General features: G+C 42.3%; 1 protein-coding gene across 1 annotated transcript in view; it reads left to right on the forward strand.

Moving 5' to 3' along the window:
• The first annotated feature begins 8,861 nt into the window (after positions 1-8,861).
• LOC138680899 (galactose-3-O-sulfotransferase 2-like) overlaps positions 8,862-18,312 on the forward strand; it is an 81,463-nt gene continuing 72,012 nt past the window's right edge. The window contains exon 1 of the mRNA XM_069768114.1: positions 8,862-8,996. Coding sequence (XP_069624215.1) covers positions 8,968-8,996 — 29 coding nt within the window. The 5' untranslated portion in view covers positions 8,862-8,967. The remainder of the gene's footprint in view (positions 8,997-18,312) is intronic.

The raw sequence follows: 18,312 nt of genomic DNA on the forward strand, positions 1-18,312 counted from the left end.
TAATATATCATTTATTATTATTATTATTATTATTATTTTATTTTCTAAATATAAATTTCATATTAATATAATTTAATAATTATATGGATATTATTGATTGCTATGGTACGCTGTGATATTATAAGTTAGGGAAATTACCAGATTTGGTATAGAATAGGGAATGAAGACTTCAATCAAGATACCGGAGATACGTTAATAAAGACTTTTCATTTTTCTAAATTCAATTGATTCTTAAAAGTTGCAAGAAGAAAAGCCGTTATCCAGAAGTTCCACGAGGTAACAATGCTCTGATTTCTGAGAAATAATAGACTGTGTCAAATACAATTCATGTCACTACTGACAACAACTACAGCATCCATCACTGACAACTGAGTACAGTATCAAAGATGAACTGTGTTATTACGTTCCAGTGGTTTCCTATCACCTATAAGACTTCCATGAAAGCTGGTGAACACTCAGGTAATTGTCAGGACGCTACAACCCTGACATGTGTCCTGTGCACTAAGGACTGGTTATGGTGCTATGTTTGGCAAGGAAGAGTCAATGTAACCCTTGCTGTGCTGACCAAAGACGTCACACCTGTCCCAAGACCAGCGTGGATGATATGAGGATTCCAGATGATTTCAAGGCGAGCCAATGTAAGTCCAGGTCTCTAAAGGTGACACTGCACAGATATTAAAGCTACATTTCATCTATGGACTTTGTTTTCTTATCAACATTTGAATTTATGGACTTTGATTGACACATGACACACAGTCTCTACATATCTACATGCTATCATCCATTTCAAAAGACTTATATTAAAGAAGAAGAAACAAGATGAAGACCAGATGACATCAGATGACATCAGATCTGAGATGCTTCAAGTAGATATAGGGAAGTATAATATATATTTTATATGAATATTAGTCACGGCTTACCATAACATGAATTACCATAACATGAATTACCATAACATGAATTTACATATCATTATATTATTGAGAACATATAACGATATTATTAATAATATTATTTATTACATCATTTTGCCAAAGAAGAAAGAAGATTTTATTAATATTTTAATTTGAGGGTTCCAATCAATGTCTGTCACCCTCAAAAGGGGGAATTGTTAAATATTAATTATTCTTATTTTTATTCTGTACCGAGCACATGGTTTCTTGCTGACACTATCAAAAGCTATTTCTGTGTATGTAGCTCAGAGTATAAGTTAACTCCATATACAGAAGACACGTGATCTGTAGAAACCATATAAATAACGTCTCTAAGGAGGGTGGGGGGCTTTTTGTCACGTGGGACGGTCACCTCCCTTCCTTCACCATCATTCTCCATGGACATGGGACAAGACACGAGGAACAACAGCTGTTAGCTACTCCATGCCGTGATGACTTCAGACTTCACACAGACAGATGACTTTTACCATTCTACCTTTTAAAGATGAGTAACAGGAGAAGCGCTGATATCTACACATGGACACTCTGTTTGTAATTGTTTCATCTACCTTTTATGTTTTTGCTGCGATGGTGGATAACTCAATAAACCACTATACTTTCGTCCGAATATCATGACATTTTTCTTTTAAGAATAACGCACCTGGTTAAGTCTTGATTAGATATTTTTGCGCAATAACGATTTTTAACACACGCCCCTTTATATCCCCTGTGACGCCGCAGAAAGCAAGCCAATCACTGTCATGCCCTTCTCTAAGATGGTGGGGACCGAGACCTATGTCATCACGCTGCCCACACTCTGCGTCCTCCTTCATTGGTTGAAAAATGGCGCTGAAAGCATCATACGAAATGCGACTTTTGCGCGCAGATCGCCGACCTCATGGCTGATCCCACACTAGGATTGGGTCGGGTTTCATGAAACCCGACTTTGCCAAAAGTCGGCGATTTTTGAATTTGTCTGATCCGTTTCGCTCAACCCTAGAGAAGAGTAAAGCAGACTTAAGTGTAAAAAAAAAAAGCTCAACCTCTGAACATATTACTCAACACTGTTCAATCCATCATCCAAAAAAGGAAGGAATATGGCACAGTTGCAAACCTACCAAGACATGGCTGTCCACCTAAACTGACATCTCGAACAAGGAGAGCACTATGTAAAGAAGCAGCTAAGAGGCCCATGGTCACTCTCTAGGAGCTGCAGATATTCAAAGGTTAGGTGGCAGAATCTGTTCACAGGACAACTATTAGTCATATACTCTTCTTGCCTTTATGGAAGAGGGGCAAGAAGAAAACTTTTTAAAAAAAAACAAGATATAAGAAGTCCTGCTTGCAGTTAGCAAAAAGCCAGATAGGGGACACATCTAGATAGTGGAAGAAGGTGCTCTGGTCAGATGAGACGAAAGTAGAACATTTTGGGCTAAATGCAAAACGTTATGTGTGGCAAAAAACTAACCCAGCACATCACCCTGAAAACACCATTCACACTGTCAAATATGGTGGTGGCAGCACCAGGGTCAGCATCTGGTGCACCGGAGCAAGTGCCAGGGCCCTGAGCAGGCGGGGGCCCACTCGCTGATGCGTGTGCCAGTGCTTCCCCCCGCCACTTGCTCAAGGCCCGATACTTGCAATACTCACCTCTCCATATTCCTGTGCTGTGGGGTCTTCCATCCTCTGACTGTGACATTTAGGTCAGAGGGCACAATGACATCAGTACTGTGTTCCCTCTGCCTGAGCAGTCACAGTGCAGACAGCTGGAAGATGCTGAGGAGTCTGGAGCAGAGCAGCGGCCAACGTGGAAAGGTGAGTATGTTTTGTATTTTTTTTATGTTTGGACCAATAAATGGGGCCAATTATATATGGAGCAGTATATGGGGCCAATTGTATATGGAGCAGTATATAGGGCCAATAATATATGGATCATCTTATGGGGCCAATTATATAGGGAGCTGTATATTGGGCCAATTATATATGGAGCATCTTAGGGAGCCTAATTTGTATGGAGCATTATATAAGGCCCATTCTGTATGGAGCAATATATGGGGTCCATCATATCCTGTATGTAGCATTATACGGGGCTCATATTGTATGGAGCATTATATGGGGCTCATAATACTGTATGAAGCAATATATGGGGCTCATTATTCTGTATGGAACATTATATAGGGTCAATTATTCTGTTTGGAACAATATATGGGGCTCATTATTCCGTATGGAGCAATATATGGGGCTCATCATTCTGAATAGAACAATATATGGGGCTCATTATTCTGAATGGAGCACTATGTGGTGCCCGTAATACTGTATGAAGCAATATATGGGGCTCATTCTTCTGTATGGAGCACTATGTATAGCTGAGTATAGCTGTTATAATTCTACTTGATGGAAAGATAATAAACTGAGAAGGAGTTGTCCGAGTAGTGGACTGGACAACCACTTTAAAATTAGGGATAATTTAATCCAAGATAGAGAAACCAGGTGCACAACCACGTGGCTTAAAAAGCTACATAGAGACTGGCCTCGGAAACACCTGCTCAGCTAAACTCCACTCCTATATCTGAGAGTGTTGTATTATTTGGCATATTGAAAGATAATATCAGAAAATCTATTCCAGAAATGCTGATTAGAAGTAAAATCTCAGTCTTTCTTGTCCAACGACTTGGGAATCACAGAGTATTGTATTATTTTGTTGTTGTTACTCTGCTATGTACTTGTGTGCCCTTTTTTGAAGTTTGTCCTCCCTCTTTCCCTGTAGCCCAGCTCTGATGTAAGCTCTGATGTCAGTATTCCCTAAGTCACAGGCTAGGCTTTATAGAAGACCATGATTTGTATTAGGCCGGGGTCACACTTGCAAGTGTGATACGAGGAACTCGCGCGAGTCTCTCACATCAATACCCGGCACTGCCACCGGCACTCGGGAAATACATGCTGGTGCACGCTCTGGTCCCGAGTGCCGGTGGCAGTGCCGGGTATTGATGCGAGAGATTCACGCGAGTTTCTCGCATCACACTTGCAAGTGCGACCCCGGCCTTAGGCAGTAGATTGCAATACTAGTGTGTTGCAGTATATTGAACAAGTGATCAAACGATTAAAAGAAACAAGGTTCTCATGAGGACTAAAAATATACATTTAAATGTAATAAAAAAGATTTTTTTAAAATGTGAAAGTTTAAATGAACCCCTTTTTCCCTTCTAAAAATAAAGAACCCTAAAGGTAAATGCAGTAAAGAAAAAAGAAAATTTAAATTGTGCTTGGTCACCAAACCTCTCCCAAAAATTCAGTTGTTGTTGTATGTACCCAAAAATGGTAACAAGATAAATTACAATTTGCCATGCAAAAAAACAAGTCCTGTTACAGGTCTCTCAAGAGAAAAATAAGAATGCTAAGGGCTTCAGAAAATGGTGAAACAAACCAGATAAATGTCAGAATTATTTTTACTCCTCTAGAAAACAAAACTATACACGTTTGGTATCACTGTAATCAAACAAAACCCAAAAAGCAAAGGTGGAATTGAGTCTATTTTCAACATTTAATATTTTTTTGGGCTAAAAAAAGGTTAAATGTTGAAAATTTGCATCTTTCCCTCAGTGGCACAAAAAATTGTGCCAAAATAATTGGCATTCAAAAAATTATTCCACGATGACACTGGAGTAGATTTTTGCGCCTTGAAAAATCATAAATGACATATCAGGTGAAAAGCTCTGAAATTGGTTATTCTAGAATATGTATGTAGTTTATTTATGAAGATTTCAGAATAATACAATGAATACACAGGATTCGGCCGGCCGAGCGTGACCAATTAGCGAAGCGTGGTTCAAATCCCGCGTCAATTCGCGGCCGGACTGTGCCTGTCACTGATTGGTCGTGCCCAGCTGGCTGCGACCAATCAGCAACGCGGGATTTCCATGACAGACAGACAGACAGACAAACAGATGGAAGTACCCCTTAGACAATTATATATATAGATATTAAAAAAAGGTGAAAATGGAAAGATGACTATAGCGCTAAAAAAAAACAAGTTTCACAAAAAAAAACATTGGCAATTAGCGATGGGCGAACCCGAACTATAAAGATCGGGACCAGGGTTCGGTCATGAACCGCAACCCCCGACCTACTGTCTCCTTCCCCACAAACCTGTAGAATGTAAGGCCGCAAAGGCAGGGTCCTCGCCCCTCTGTGACAGTCTGTCATTGGTAATTTTGTTTACTGTAAGTGATATTTGTATTTTGATGTAACCCCGTCTCATGTACAGCACCATGGAATGAATGGTGCTTTATAAATAAATAATAATAATAAACACGGTCCTGAACACGGGTTTCCATGGGAAACCCATGTTACAGTTCGGGTCCAGTTCGGGCTGTAAAAAAAACAACAGAAAATGAATAATAAACATTAGAATTATACTTACCTGTCTAGCGATACGTCCTCCCATCCCGCTGTCTCCCGGCCGCATCTGCTTCCAGGGCCGCTCAATACCTTCTGCCGGTATTCACTGCACTCGGCAGTCTTCGGCTTTTTCCGGCGGTGTTCATGCAGTGGCGTCACCTCACGAACACTGCCGGAAAAAGCTGAAGACTGCTGAGTGCAGTAAATACTGCCGGCAGTCAGGGGCGGATTATCAGAGGGTCAATATGGGCGGTAGCCCAGGGCCCAGTGGTCTGGGGGGGCCCTGGGCTACCGCAGATCAACCCTCTGATAATCCTCTGTGACTGCCCGCCGGGCGGCGTTTATGTGCCCCCCGGACCCGGTGGGCAGAGAGAGGGGGTCCGCATTGGGCCCCTTCTCATCTGCTCACCGGGCCCCTTCCGGCGCTGCGGCGGTTTCCTATTGATGTGCGGGCGCGCGCCCGCACATCAATAGTTAACAACAACAGCCGCCAGCCAATTGGAGGCTGGCGGCTGATGTCGGCCGCAGCGCACACGTCGCCGGCGTCTGACGTCATTGTCAGTCGCCGGCGAGTGTGCGCTGCTGCAGGGAGCTCGCCGCCTGGAGCGCGGACAGGTGAGGAGACTGCTTGTTTTTTTTGTTTTTTTTTGGATCAGTTATCGGTGGACACACTGGGGGGTAATGCTGGAGGACACACTGGGGGGCAATGCTGGAGGACATACTGGGGGGCAATGCTGGAGGACACACTGGGGGGCAATGCTGGAGGACACACTGGGGGGCAATGCTGGAGGACACACTGGGGGGCAATGCTGGAGACACTGGGGCAGATTGGAGGACACACTGGGGGCAATGCTGGAGACAGTAGGGCAGATTGGACGACACACTGGGGGGCAATGCTGGAGACACTGGGGCAGATTGGAGGACACACTAAGGGCAATGCTGGAGACACTGGGGCAGATTAGAGGACACACTGGGGGCAATGCTGGAGACAGTGAGGCAGATTGGAGGACACACTGGGGGCAATGCTGGAGACAGTGGGGCAGATTGGAGGACACTGGGGGGGCAATGCTGGAGGACACAGTGGGGCAGATTGCTGGAGACAGTGGGGCAGATTGCTGGAGACAGTGGGGCAGATTGCTGGAGACAGTGGGGCAGATTGCTGGACAAAGTGGGGCAGATTGCTGGAGGACACACTGGGGAACAATGCTGGAGGACACACTGGGGGCAATGCTGGAGACAGTGGGGCAGATTGCTGGAGACAGTGGGGCAGATTGCTGGAGACAGTGGGGCAGATTGCTGGAGACAGTGGGGCAGATTGCTGGAGACAGTGGGGCAGAATGCTGGAGACAGTGAGGCAGATTGGAGGACACACTGGGGGGGGGCAATGCTGGAGACACTGGGGCAGATTGGAGGACACACTAAGGGCAATGCTGGAGACACTGGGGCAGATTGGAGGACACACTGGGGGCAATACTGGAGACACTGGGCCAGATTGCTGGACACACTGGTGGTAATATGCTGGACACACTGGGGCAGATTGCTGGACACACTGTCTGGGGGCAATATGCTGGACATACTGGGGCAGATTGCTGGACACACTGGGGGTAATATGCTGGACACACTGGGGGTAATATGCTGGACACACTGGGGGCAGGACTGGAGGCATGGGCAGAATGTAGACACGGGGCATGATTGGAGACATGGGGCAGGATTGGATCATGGGGCAGGATTGATACGATGGAGACAGATGGGGCAGGATGGGGAGATCATATGGTGTAGAATGGATACTCATGAGTGCAGGATGGGAGAACATATGGCTGGAGCCAGGAATGAGATAAACGGAGCCAGGGTGGGGAATATTATTACCATAGGGGCTAATTAAGGGATATTATTACTGCAGTGATGTATTTATTTTATTTTTTGAGTATACTGTTTTAAATGGGGGGGCGGTCCTGTTATTGTGCAGAGTGACACTATATCGCCTTTTTATCTTCATGTGGTGTAATGTAGAAGTTGTGAAAAATTAAGTAATGTGTTCTGCAAGTGGAGCTCGAGATAACTGTGTTATTTCCTGCAGAAACGAGTCCTGGCTGGAAGAAATGATGGCAGTCTGTGCTGGATGAAAGATGAAGGAGTTCACCTAGAGACATCACTGGTGAGTCAGTGTTACCTATACACTGACACTATACACTGTATACTATATACAGCGGTCCTGTGTACAATGTCACCAGTGATCACTGTATTACCTCTACACAGACACTGCATACTAAGTATAGATCTCCTGTGAATACTGGCACTTATGGTGATAGTATTGTGTTTTTTGTTTTTTTTATTACTGATCAGTATTGGTGGTATGTGGTGGTAATATGTGGTCTGGAAATGGTGTTGTGGCATTTGTCCCTTGTATGTGCTATTTGGTCACCAAGTGGTAATATGTGGTCTTGACATGGTGCGGTGGTATTTGTTCCTTGTATGTGATATTATTCGATCTCTGTGGTTGTAATTTGTGGTCTGGTCATGGTGCGGTGGTATTTGTTCCTTGTATGTGATATTATTCGATCCCTGTGGTTGTAATTTGTGGTCTGGTCACGGTGCGGTTGGATTTTTTTCCTTGTATGTGATATTATTGGTCAAGATATACCTAAATTGTATTGCAGATTTTAACAAATATTTAATAGGTTACAGTAGAGTAGGGCCCGGCCATTTTTCTGGAATAATCTGGTTCGGGTATATCATGACCCCCGTCACATGACCCCCGTCACATGACCCCCGTCACATGACCGGGGGGGCCCACAGTGTGTGAACAGCCCGGGGCCCTGGCTACCCTTAATCCACCCCTGCCGGCAGTTAATGAGCGGCCCTGGAAGCAGAGGCGGTCGGGAGACAGCGGGACGGGACGACCAGTCGCTGGACAGGTAAGTATAATTCTAATGTTTATTATTAATTTTCTGTTTTTTTCTTTTTACAGCTTCCCCCCTGCCCCATGCCATATATGTAAAGTCCAAGTTCGGGGTTCGGATGCAAGTTTGTGTCATGTCCGGCCCAGAACTCGAACTTTACAAAAAACTTGGGCGAACCCGCCGATCACGAACGTTGTGGGGTTCGCCCATCACTAGAGGCAATACAATAATGAAATGGGTCTATTATGTCTCCTGGAAGAAAAAGAGGAAAAAATAAAACTGAAAAATGGACAGATTTTAAGGTTTACCAATAATATTCTTGATATTTATTTGATGCATGAAATTTTTCACAAGAATAAAACCCTGGTTCTGTAAAAATGTTTGCACTGTTGGTCTTGTTTCCTTCCAAGAAAGTAAAAAAATGACAGATTTTCCCTTTCTGTTGCTCTAATACTTGGTATTCCTTCAGGGTAAAATGCACTGAATATATAGAATATTCATACCAACTCTGGTGTAGCACAGTTGGAGACAGTATTGCTCCAGTCTGCAGTTATCACCTGTACTACTACACTGGTTGGAGCAGGAGGAGTGGTGTGAGCACTGGGGAGGGCACAGCACAGAACAACTTAAATGCAGCGTGCAGTCAAATATCCAGAGGAGAGAACAGGTAGACAAGTAACACGTGGTTCAGTGATCCCCGATGTGCACTTAGGGTTAGGGCTGCTGGCCCTATAAGTATGATGGTCGTGCTGAGATGGCAGTACTGGTGAGTACACAAACTGGGGGAACAGGAAACGTGAGCATCTTGTAAATGGAACTGTGCAGGTTTGGGATAAATATATCCTGAGTTTTGTAGTATTTTATACTATATTACCTTCCTATACTATAGGAAGCAACGTGATAAATGTTACCAAGTCAGCAGATATAAATCTTGTCTTATCTTTTCAAATCTAGTCTAATTTTTACAGAAAAACAGTCTGTGATCCTTGCCATACGCAAGACAGTTTGGGGCTGATCGCAGGGAGGGTGGTACTGTTGGGACCCCCACTAATAATGATTCAAAGGTCCCTTCCGCTGTTTAAATTGATTTGCAGCTACCATTGTTAATCTACTTAAAACCGGTTAGACTGACAGATTTAGCCAGGAGCCCTATTTTTTCACGTGAATGGTAGGGGTCTCCTGCTTTTGGAATCATAGGGGTCTCAGAGGTGCTCCAGCGATCAGACATACTTTACATATCCTATGTATAATGTATCGATGATAAGTGGTGATTCTAGGAGTGGCAAGATTTAGAATTTCTGGGTGCAGTTTGCTTACTAGTATCTATATAAACTGTACGCCGGTGGCTCCTAGCTTTTGTACATCGTGGGCTCTTTTATATGGACACTTTGGGTCCTTTTCTCAGAATAATGACTTAATATCGTTTTTGTCATGTAGAGTGATTTAGCTATTGGGATATGTGAAGATCTGCAGATTTTGCTTTGGGTATGAAAAGTTGTTGCTTCCATTCATATGTAATGTGGCACGGGGCGGTAGCCGTGGGCAGGGGTGAACGTAGCCTCTGTGCTGCCTGAGGCAAAGTGCAGAACGGCGCCCCCCCATAGTAAATTTGTTTAAATCGGTAGGAATAAATCTGGTTCATACAGATTTATATCTATACTGTAAAAATGAGGACAATAGTGGACATTTTAATTTAGAGAAATAGAAAAAAGATGTCCAAATAGATCACATCTCCTTCTCCCGAAACGCTTAGCCAATCACAAGCGCCGCACACGGTGCTGTCCGGAGCTAATAGCAGGGGCCTTCCTATTGGGTTGAGTAAGGGATGTGAGAGTGGGAAGGGTAGCGAGCACAACCGACGCTCAAGGAAAATATGGCTAAATGCCTATATGTACCGAGGGGCAGCATTGGACATAGTGTGTAAGTTATGGGCCATCAGTCCTCCAGCAGAGATGTTTGTGAAAAGGACGATGCATTCAGCACCAGGGCGTACAAAGAGATCATGGGGCCCCAAACCACAAGCTCTTATTGTTCCCCCATCCCTCCCCCCCCCCCCCCCGAAAAAAAAAGAATTTGTCTGGATCACATAGGTACATACAGTATCTCACAACTTTGCTGCCATTACAAAGTAATTTTCCTCCTATTGAAGCCCCCAGATTCCTCTTTCATTGCCCCATAAAGTATGATGCCAGTAAAGGTGCCCTGCAAACACTATGACCCCCCACAATGATTCCTCCACACGCACAGTATGATAACCTTACTGTACCCCCTCAACTATCCTGCCACAGTATGATCCCCAGCTGTGAGCCCCATACAGCCCTCCATAATGTATAAAGGAACTACATACAGTATAATGGCCCCCCAAAACAGCCCTCCATAAAGTATAAAGGCTTCCTCATAGCCCTTCAAGTATTATCATGCCCCCCCACAGAGCCCTCCAAATATTATAATTACTTCCATCTATATATATAATTGTCTAAGGGTTTTCCGTCTGTCTGTCTGTCTTTCTGTCTGTCTGTCTGTCTGTCCTGGAAATCCCGGCTCTCTGATTGGTCGAGGCCGCCAGGACTCGACCAATCAGCAACAGGCACAGCGACGATGATGTCATAAAGGACGTAGACATCCCGCGTCTCTGATTGGTCGAAGGCCTGGCGGCCTCGACCAATCAGCAACAGGCACAGCGACGATGATGTCATAAAGGACGTAGACATCCTGCGTCTCTGATTGGTCGAGGCCGCCAGGCCTCGACCAATCAGCAACGGGCACAGCGACGATGATGTCATAATGGTTGCCATGGCGACGATGATGTCATAAAGGTTGCCTCGACCAATCAGCGACGGGCACAGTCTGCCGCGAATTCTGGAATCATCATTGTCCATTTATTACAGGGACATGCATATTCTAGAATACCCGATGCGTTAGAATCGGGCCACAATCTAGTCTATATATATAATTGTCTAAGGGTTTTTCCGTCTGTCTGTCTGTCTTTCTGTCTGTCTGTCTGTCTTTCTGTCTGTCTGTCTGTCCTGGAAATCCCGCCTCTCTGATTGGTCGAGGCCATCAGGCCTCGACCAATCAGCGACAGGCACAGCATCGACGTAGAAATCCCGCGTCTCTGATTGGTCGAGGCCGCCAGGCCTCGACCAATCAGCAACGGGCACAGCGACGATGATGTCATAAAGGACGTAGAAATCCCACGTTTCTGATTCAGCGACGGGCACAGTATCAACGTAGATGTCATAATGGTTGCCATGGCAACGATGATGTCATAAAGGTTGCCTCGACCAATCAGCGATGGGCACAGTCTGCGGCGAATTCTGGAATCATCATTGTCCATATACTACGGGGACATGCATATTCTAGAATACCCGATGCGTTAGAATCGGGCCACAATCTAGTATAGTATAATTGGCATCATATAGTCCTCCATATATTATAATGCACCATCCATCGTCTTCCATATAGTATAATGCCCCCCATAGTCTTCCATATAGTATAATGCACCCCCATAGTCTTCCATATAGTATAATGCACCCCACATGTCTCCATATAGTATAATGCACTCCCACAGCCCTCTGTTGTGAATTCTGTGGTCAAGCTCCCTCCGGTGGTCATGAGTGGTACTTCGGCTGGTTCTGTCTATTAGCTTCCGCTGGTGGATGTGAGTGGGGCTGCGGCTTCTGAGTTTCCTTCTTCAGGTAGCGAGGTTAAGTCGTTAGGTGCTGCTCTATTTAACTCCACCTAGTTCTTTGTTCCTGGCCTCCAGTCAATGTTCCAGTATTGGTCTGGCTCTCTCCTGGATCGTTCTTGTGGCCTGTCTGCCCTGCATAAGCTAAGTTCTGCTTGTGTTACTTTTGTTTGCTATATTTTCTGTCCAGCTTGCTATATTGGTTTTTCTTGCTTGCTGGAAGCTCTGAGACGCAGAGGGAGCACCTCCGTACCGTTAGTCGGTGCGGAGGGTCTTTTTGCCCCCTCTGCGTGGTTGTTTGTAGGTTTTTGTGCTGACCGCAAAGCTATCTTTCCTATCCTTGGTCTATTCAGTAAGTCGGGCCTCACTTTGCTAAAATCTATTTCATCTCTGTGTTTGTATTTTCATCTTAACTCACAGTCATTATATGTGGGGGGCTGCCTTTTCCTTTGGGGAATTTCTCTGAGGCAAGGTAGGCTTATTTTTCTATCTTCAGGGCTAGTTAGTTTCTCAGGCTGTGCCGAGTTGCATAGGGAGCGTTAGGCGCAATCCACGGCTACCTCTAGTGTGGTATGATAGGATTAGGGATTGCGGTCAGCAGAGTTCCCACATCTCAGAGCTCGTCCTATGTTAGTAACTATCAGGTCACTTTGTGTGCTCTTAACCACTAGGTCCATTGTGGTTCTGAATCACCTGTTCATAACAGTACTGGAGGCCCAAAGTACTAATGCTTCTCAATAGAGGGAAAAGAGAAGTTCTGAGACCATTTTTTTTTCTTTGCACTGTGTTTTGTCTTTCTTTTCCCCTTTACATCAGGGTGGTTCAGAACACAGGTGTAGACATGGACATTCAAGGTCTGTCCTCTTTGATGGATAATCTCGCTATAAGTGTTCAGAACATTCAAGATTTAGTGGTTCAGAATCCTATGTTAGAACCTAAAATTCCTATTCCTGAGTTATTTTCTGGAGATAGAGTTTCTGAATTTCAAAAATAATTGTAAACTATTTCTGGCTTTGAAACCCCGCTCCTCTGGTGACCCAGTTCAACAAGTAAAGATCATTATTTCTTTATTACGTGGCGACCCTCAAGACTGGGCATTTTCCCTTGCGCCAGGAGATCCTGCATTATGTGATATTGATGCGTTTTTTCTGGCGCTCGGGTTGCTTTATGATGAACCTAATTCAGTGGATCAAGCAGAGAAAATCTTGCTGGCTCTGTGTCAGGGTCAGGATGAGGTAGAGATATATTGTCAGAAATTTAGGAAGTGGTCTGTGCTCACTCAATGGAATGAATGTGCTCTGGCAGCAATTTTCAGAAAGGGTCTCTCTGAAGCCCTTAAGGATGTCATGGTGGGATTTCCTATGCCTGCTGGTCTGAATGAGTCTATGTCTTTGGCCATTCAGATCGATCGACGCTTACGTGAGCGTAAAACTGTGCACCACTTGGCGGTATTATCTGAGCATAAACCTGAGCCTATGCAATGCAATAGGACTTTGACCAGAGCTGAACGGCAAGAACACAGACGAAGGAATGGGCTGTGTATTTACTGTGGTGATTCCACTCATGCTATCTCCGATTGTCCTAAGCGCACTAAGCGTTTCGCTAGGTCTGCCACCATTGGTACGGGACAGTCAAAATTTCTTTTGTCCGTTACTTTGATCTGCTCTTTGTCATCCTATTCTGTCATGGCATTTGTGGATTCAGGCGCTGCCCTGAATTTGATGGACTTGGAGTATGCTAGGCGCTGTGGGTTTTTCTTGGAGCCCTTACAGTATCCTATTCCATTGCATAATCTGCATGATGTGGTCGTGTTGGGGTTGCCATGGCTACAAGTCCATAACCCAGTATTGGATTGGAAATCAATGTCTGTGTCCAGCTGGGGTTGTCAGGGGGTACATGGTGATGTTCCATTTCTGTCTATTTCATCATCCACCCCTTCTGAGGTCCCAGAGTTCTTGTTGGATTACCGGGATGTATTTGATGAGCCCAAGTCCAGTGCCCTACCTCCGCATAGGGATTGTGATTGTGCTATCGATTTGATTCCTGGTAGTAAGTTTCCTAAAGGCCGACTGTTTAATTTGTCTGTGCCTGAGCACGCCGCTATGCGGAGTTACGTAAAGGAATCCTTGGAGAAGGGTCATATTCGCCCGTCGTCGTCGCCATTGGGAGCAGGGTTCTTTTTTGTGGCCAAGAAGGATGGTTCGCTGAGACCTTGTATTGATTACCGCCTTCTAAATAAAATCACGGTCAAATTTCAGTACCCCTTGCCGCTGCTGTCTGATTTGTTTGCTCGGATTAAGGGGGCTAGTTGGTTCACCAAGATAGATCTTCGTGGTGCGTATAATCTTGTGCGCATTAAACAGGGCGATGAATGGAAAACAGCATTTAATACGCCCGAGGGCCATTTTGAGTACCTGGTTATGCCATTCGGGCTTTCTAATGCTCCATCAGTGTTTCAGTCCTTTATGCATGACATCTTCCGAGAGTACCTGGATAAATTCCTGATTGTATACTTGGATGATATTTTGGTCTTCTCGGATGATTGGGAGTCTCACGTGAAGCAGGTCAGAATGGTGTTCCAGGTCCTGCGTGCGAATTCTTTGTTTGTGAAGGGGTCAAAGTGTCTCTTTGGTGTTCAGAAGGTTTCATTTTTCCCCTTCTACTATCGAGATGGACCCTGTTAAAGTTCAGGCCATTTATGATTGGACTCAGCCGACATCTCTGAAGAGTCTGCAAAAGTTCCTGGGCTTTGCTAATTTTTATCGTCGCTTCATCAATAATTTTTCTAGTATTGCTAAACCGTTGACTGATTTGACCAAGAAGGGTGCTGATGTGGTCAATTGGTCTTCTGCTGCTGTGGAAGCTTTTCAAGAGTTGAAGCGTCGTTTTTCTTCTGCCCCTGTGTTGTGTCAACCAGATGTTTCGCTCCCGTTCCAGGTCGAGGTTGATGCTTGTTAAAAATCATTATTGCGCAAAAATATCTCATCAAGACTTAACCAGGTGCGTTATTCTTAAAAGAAAAATGTCATGATTTTCTGAAGAAAGTATAGTGGTTTATTGAGTTATCCACCATCGCAACAAAAACATAAAAGGTAGATGAAACAATTACAAACAGAGTGTCCATGTGTAGATATCAGCGCTTCTCCTGTTACTCATCTTTCCAGGGTCCTGAATGGTAGAAGTCATCTGTCTGTGTGAAAGTCTGAAGTCATCATGGCATGGAGTAGCTAACAGCTGTTGTTCCTCGTGTCTTGTCCCTTGTCCATGGAGAATGATGGTGAAGGAAGGGAGGTGACCGTCCCACGTGACAAAAAGCCCCCCACCCTCCTTAGAGACGTTATTTATATGGTTTCTACAGATCACATGTATTCTGTATATGGAGTTAACTTATACTCTGAGCTACATACACAGAAATAGCTTTTGATAGTGTCAGCAAGAAACCATGTGCTCGGTACAGAATAAAAATAAGAATAATTAATATTTAACAATTCCCCCTTTTGAGGGTGACAGACATTGATTGGAACCCTCAAATTAAAATATTAATAAAATCTTCTTTCTTCTTTGGCAAAATGATGTAATAAATAATATCAATAATAATATTGTTATATGTTCTCAATAATATAATGATATGTAAATTCATGTTATGGTAGGCCGTGACTAATATTCATATAAAATATATATTATACTTTCCTATATCTACTTGAAGCATCTCAGGTCTGATGTCATCTGATGTCATCCGGTCTTCATATTGATGTCTTCTTGTTTAATATAAGTCTTTTGAAATAAATGATAGCATGTAGATATGTATAGACTGTGTGTCATGTGTCAATCAAAGTCCATAAATTCAAATGTTGATAAGAAAACAAAGTCCATAGATGAAATGTAGCTTTAATATCTGTGCAGTGTCACCTGTAGAGACCTGGACTTACATTGGCTCGCCTTGGAAATCATCTGGAATCCTCAAATCGTCTGCACTGGTGTTGGGACAGGTGTGACGTCTTTGGTCAGCACAGCAAGGGTTACATTGACTCTTCCTTGCCAAACATAGCACCATAACCAGTCCTTAGTGCACAGGACACATGTCAGGGTTGTAGCGTCCTGACAATTACCTGAGTGTTCACCAGCTTTCATGGAAGTCTTATAGGTGATAGGAAACCACTGGAACGTAATAACACAGTTCATCTTTGATACTGTACTCATAGTCAGTGATGGATGCTGTAGTTGTGAATGGTGACATGAATTGTATTTGACACAGTCTATTATTACTCAGAAATCATAGCATTGTTACCTTGTGGAACTTCTGGATAACGGCTTTTCTTCTTGCAATTTTTAAGAATCAATTGAATTTAGAAAAATGTAAAGTCTTTATTAACGTATCTCCGGTATCTTGATTGAAGTCTTCATTCCCTATTCTATACCAAATCTGGTTCTTTTCCCTAACTTATAACATCACAGCGTACCATAGCAATCAATAATATCCATATAATTATTAAATTATATTAATATGAAATTTATATTTAGAAAATAAAATAATAATAATAATAATAATAATAAATGATATATTATTTACCATATTCTTCATGTGATTGGACATTTTTATGTCGTAGGTGTAATTTCTTCTTGAACCTATAGATGTCAGTATGTCTTTTATGTAACAAGTGCTGATATTTATTATTAAAACTTTATTAATTTATGTTCAATAAACCAATAATATGTAAGTATGTATAGCCATGAACCAAAATAAGAATATATATATGAATAAATGAATGAATGAGTGAAAGAATTGTTGTATTTAACTCAGGATTGAAACATTTCTTATATAATGAAACCATATGATCATTATATTTGATAAAGCAATATGCTTGTAGACATTACTCTATTAAATATTGATTTTTCCTTGATGAAAAATAAGAATGAAAAATAAAAATTGAAGAAAAAATTAAAAATTAAAAATTAAAATAAGGCCTTCATTTGTTGATGAAAAAAATGAAAAATTAAAAACAAAAATGAGAATAAAAAATAAGAATAAGACCTTTATATGTTGATGACAAATGTTGAGATTATTTCTCAGTAACACATTTCCTTAATATTTTCCTCATGTAGATGTTGTCATAACCTTGGATTACCAAAATATTGAAATTATGCAACTTTGCATATAATACCCTTAATTGAGGAAAAAAAATGACATTTATAATATTTATTGTTATTATACCCAATAATACCTTATTAATATTTCTTTATTAAAATGTGTAAAGAAGAGGTATTGATGAAATGTGATGATGTGATCAAGATCAAAAACACATTTCCCCCTTAATATCAAAAAATATTATTTTATGAAAAAATTAATTTGTAAAAACCCAAGTGAAAAATCATTATTTTTATAACTGTCATATCAACTTGTGCCATATATTTGTTTGAAGATGTGTATGTAACCATAAAAAAACACTGAATATGAAAAAAATTATAATTTGGAAAATGTTATTGTACTTATTAAATAATAATCACCAAAGAAATATATGTTGCATAATAATATTTAAATATATGTTAATATTCTAATAATTTAACTGAATCTTATTATTTATTAAACACAAAGTTGTTGTTTTTTTTTTTTTTTTCTCAAACATACCATAAATCATGAGGCCTCAGTCAAACTGTGCATCCACATTCCACATTCCACATACCACGCTCTGGTCACTCTTACATCACATCTCATGTCAAATTCACTCAGCAGCTGCTCATGTGTTCTCTCACCTGTCACATGTGACTCACATAGACGTTCACAATACATTTCACATACAAAGAATAAAAAACATGTATATTAACCCAAAATATTGTATCCTAATTATCAATCAATGCGCATTGTAATCTATTAAATTTAGTATTCTAATATTCCTTTGAATATTCCCCAAATATTATGTAACACTATGTTTTAACCTATAGAAAGGACTCCTCCATTTACAAGAAACCCAAGTTGAATGTTTCAACACTATTTCGGTACAAGCCTGTTACTGAAACCATTTAACATAGTAACATAGTAACATAGTTAGTAAGGCCGAAAAAAGACATTTGTCCATCCAGTTCAGCCTATATTCCGTCATAATAAATCCCCAGATCTACGTCCTTTTACAGAACCTAATAATTGTATGATACAATATTGTTCTGCTCCAGGAAGACATCCAGGCCTCTCTTGAACCCCTCGACTGAGTTCGCCATCACCACCTCCTCAGGCAAGCAATTCCAGATTCTCACTGCCCTAACAGTAAAGAATCCTCTTCTATGTTGGTGGAAAAACCTTCTCTCCTCCAGACGCAAAGAATGCCCCCTTGTGCCCGTCACCTTCCTTGGTATAAACAGATCCTCAGCGAGATATTTGTATTGTCCCCTTATATACTTA

Source organism: Ranitomeya imitator, chromosome 5 (assembly GCF_032444005.1).
Source record: "Ranitomeya imitator isolate aRanImi1 chromosome 5, aRanImi1.pri, whole genome shotgun sequence".
NCBI classification, from domain to species: domain Eukaryota; kingdom Metazoa; phylum Chordata; class Amphibia; order Anura; family Dendrobatidae; genus Ranitomeya; species Ranitomeya imitator.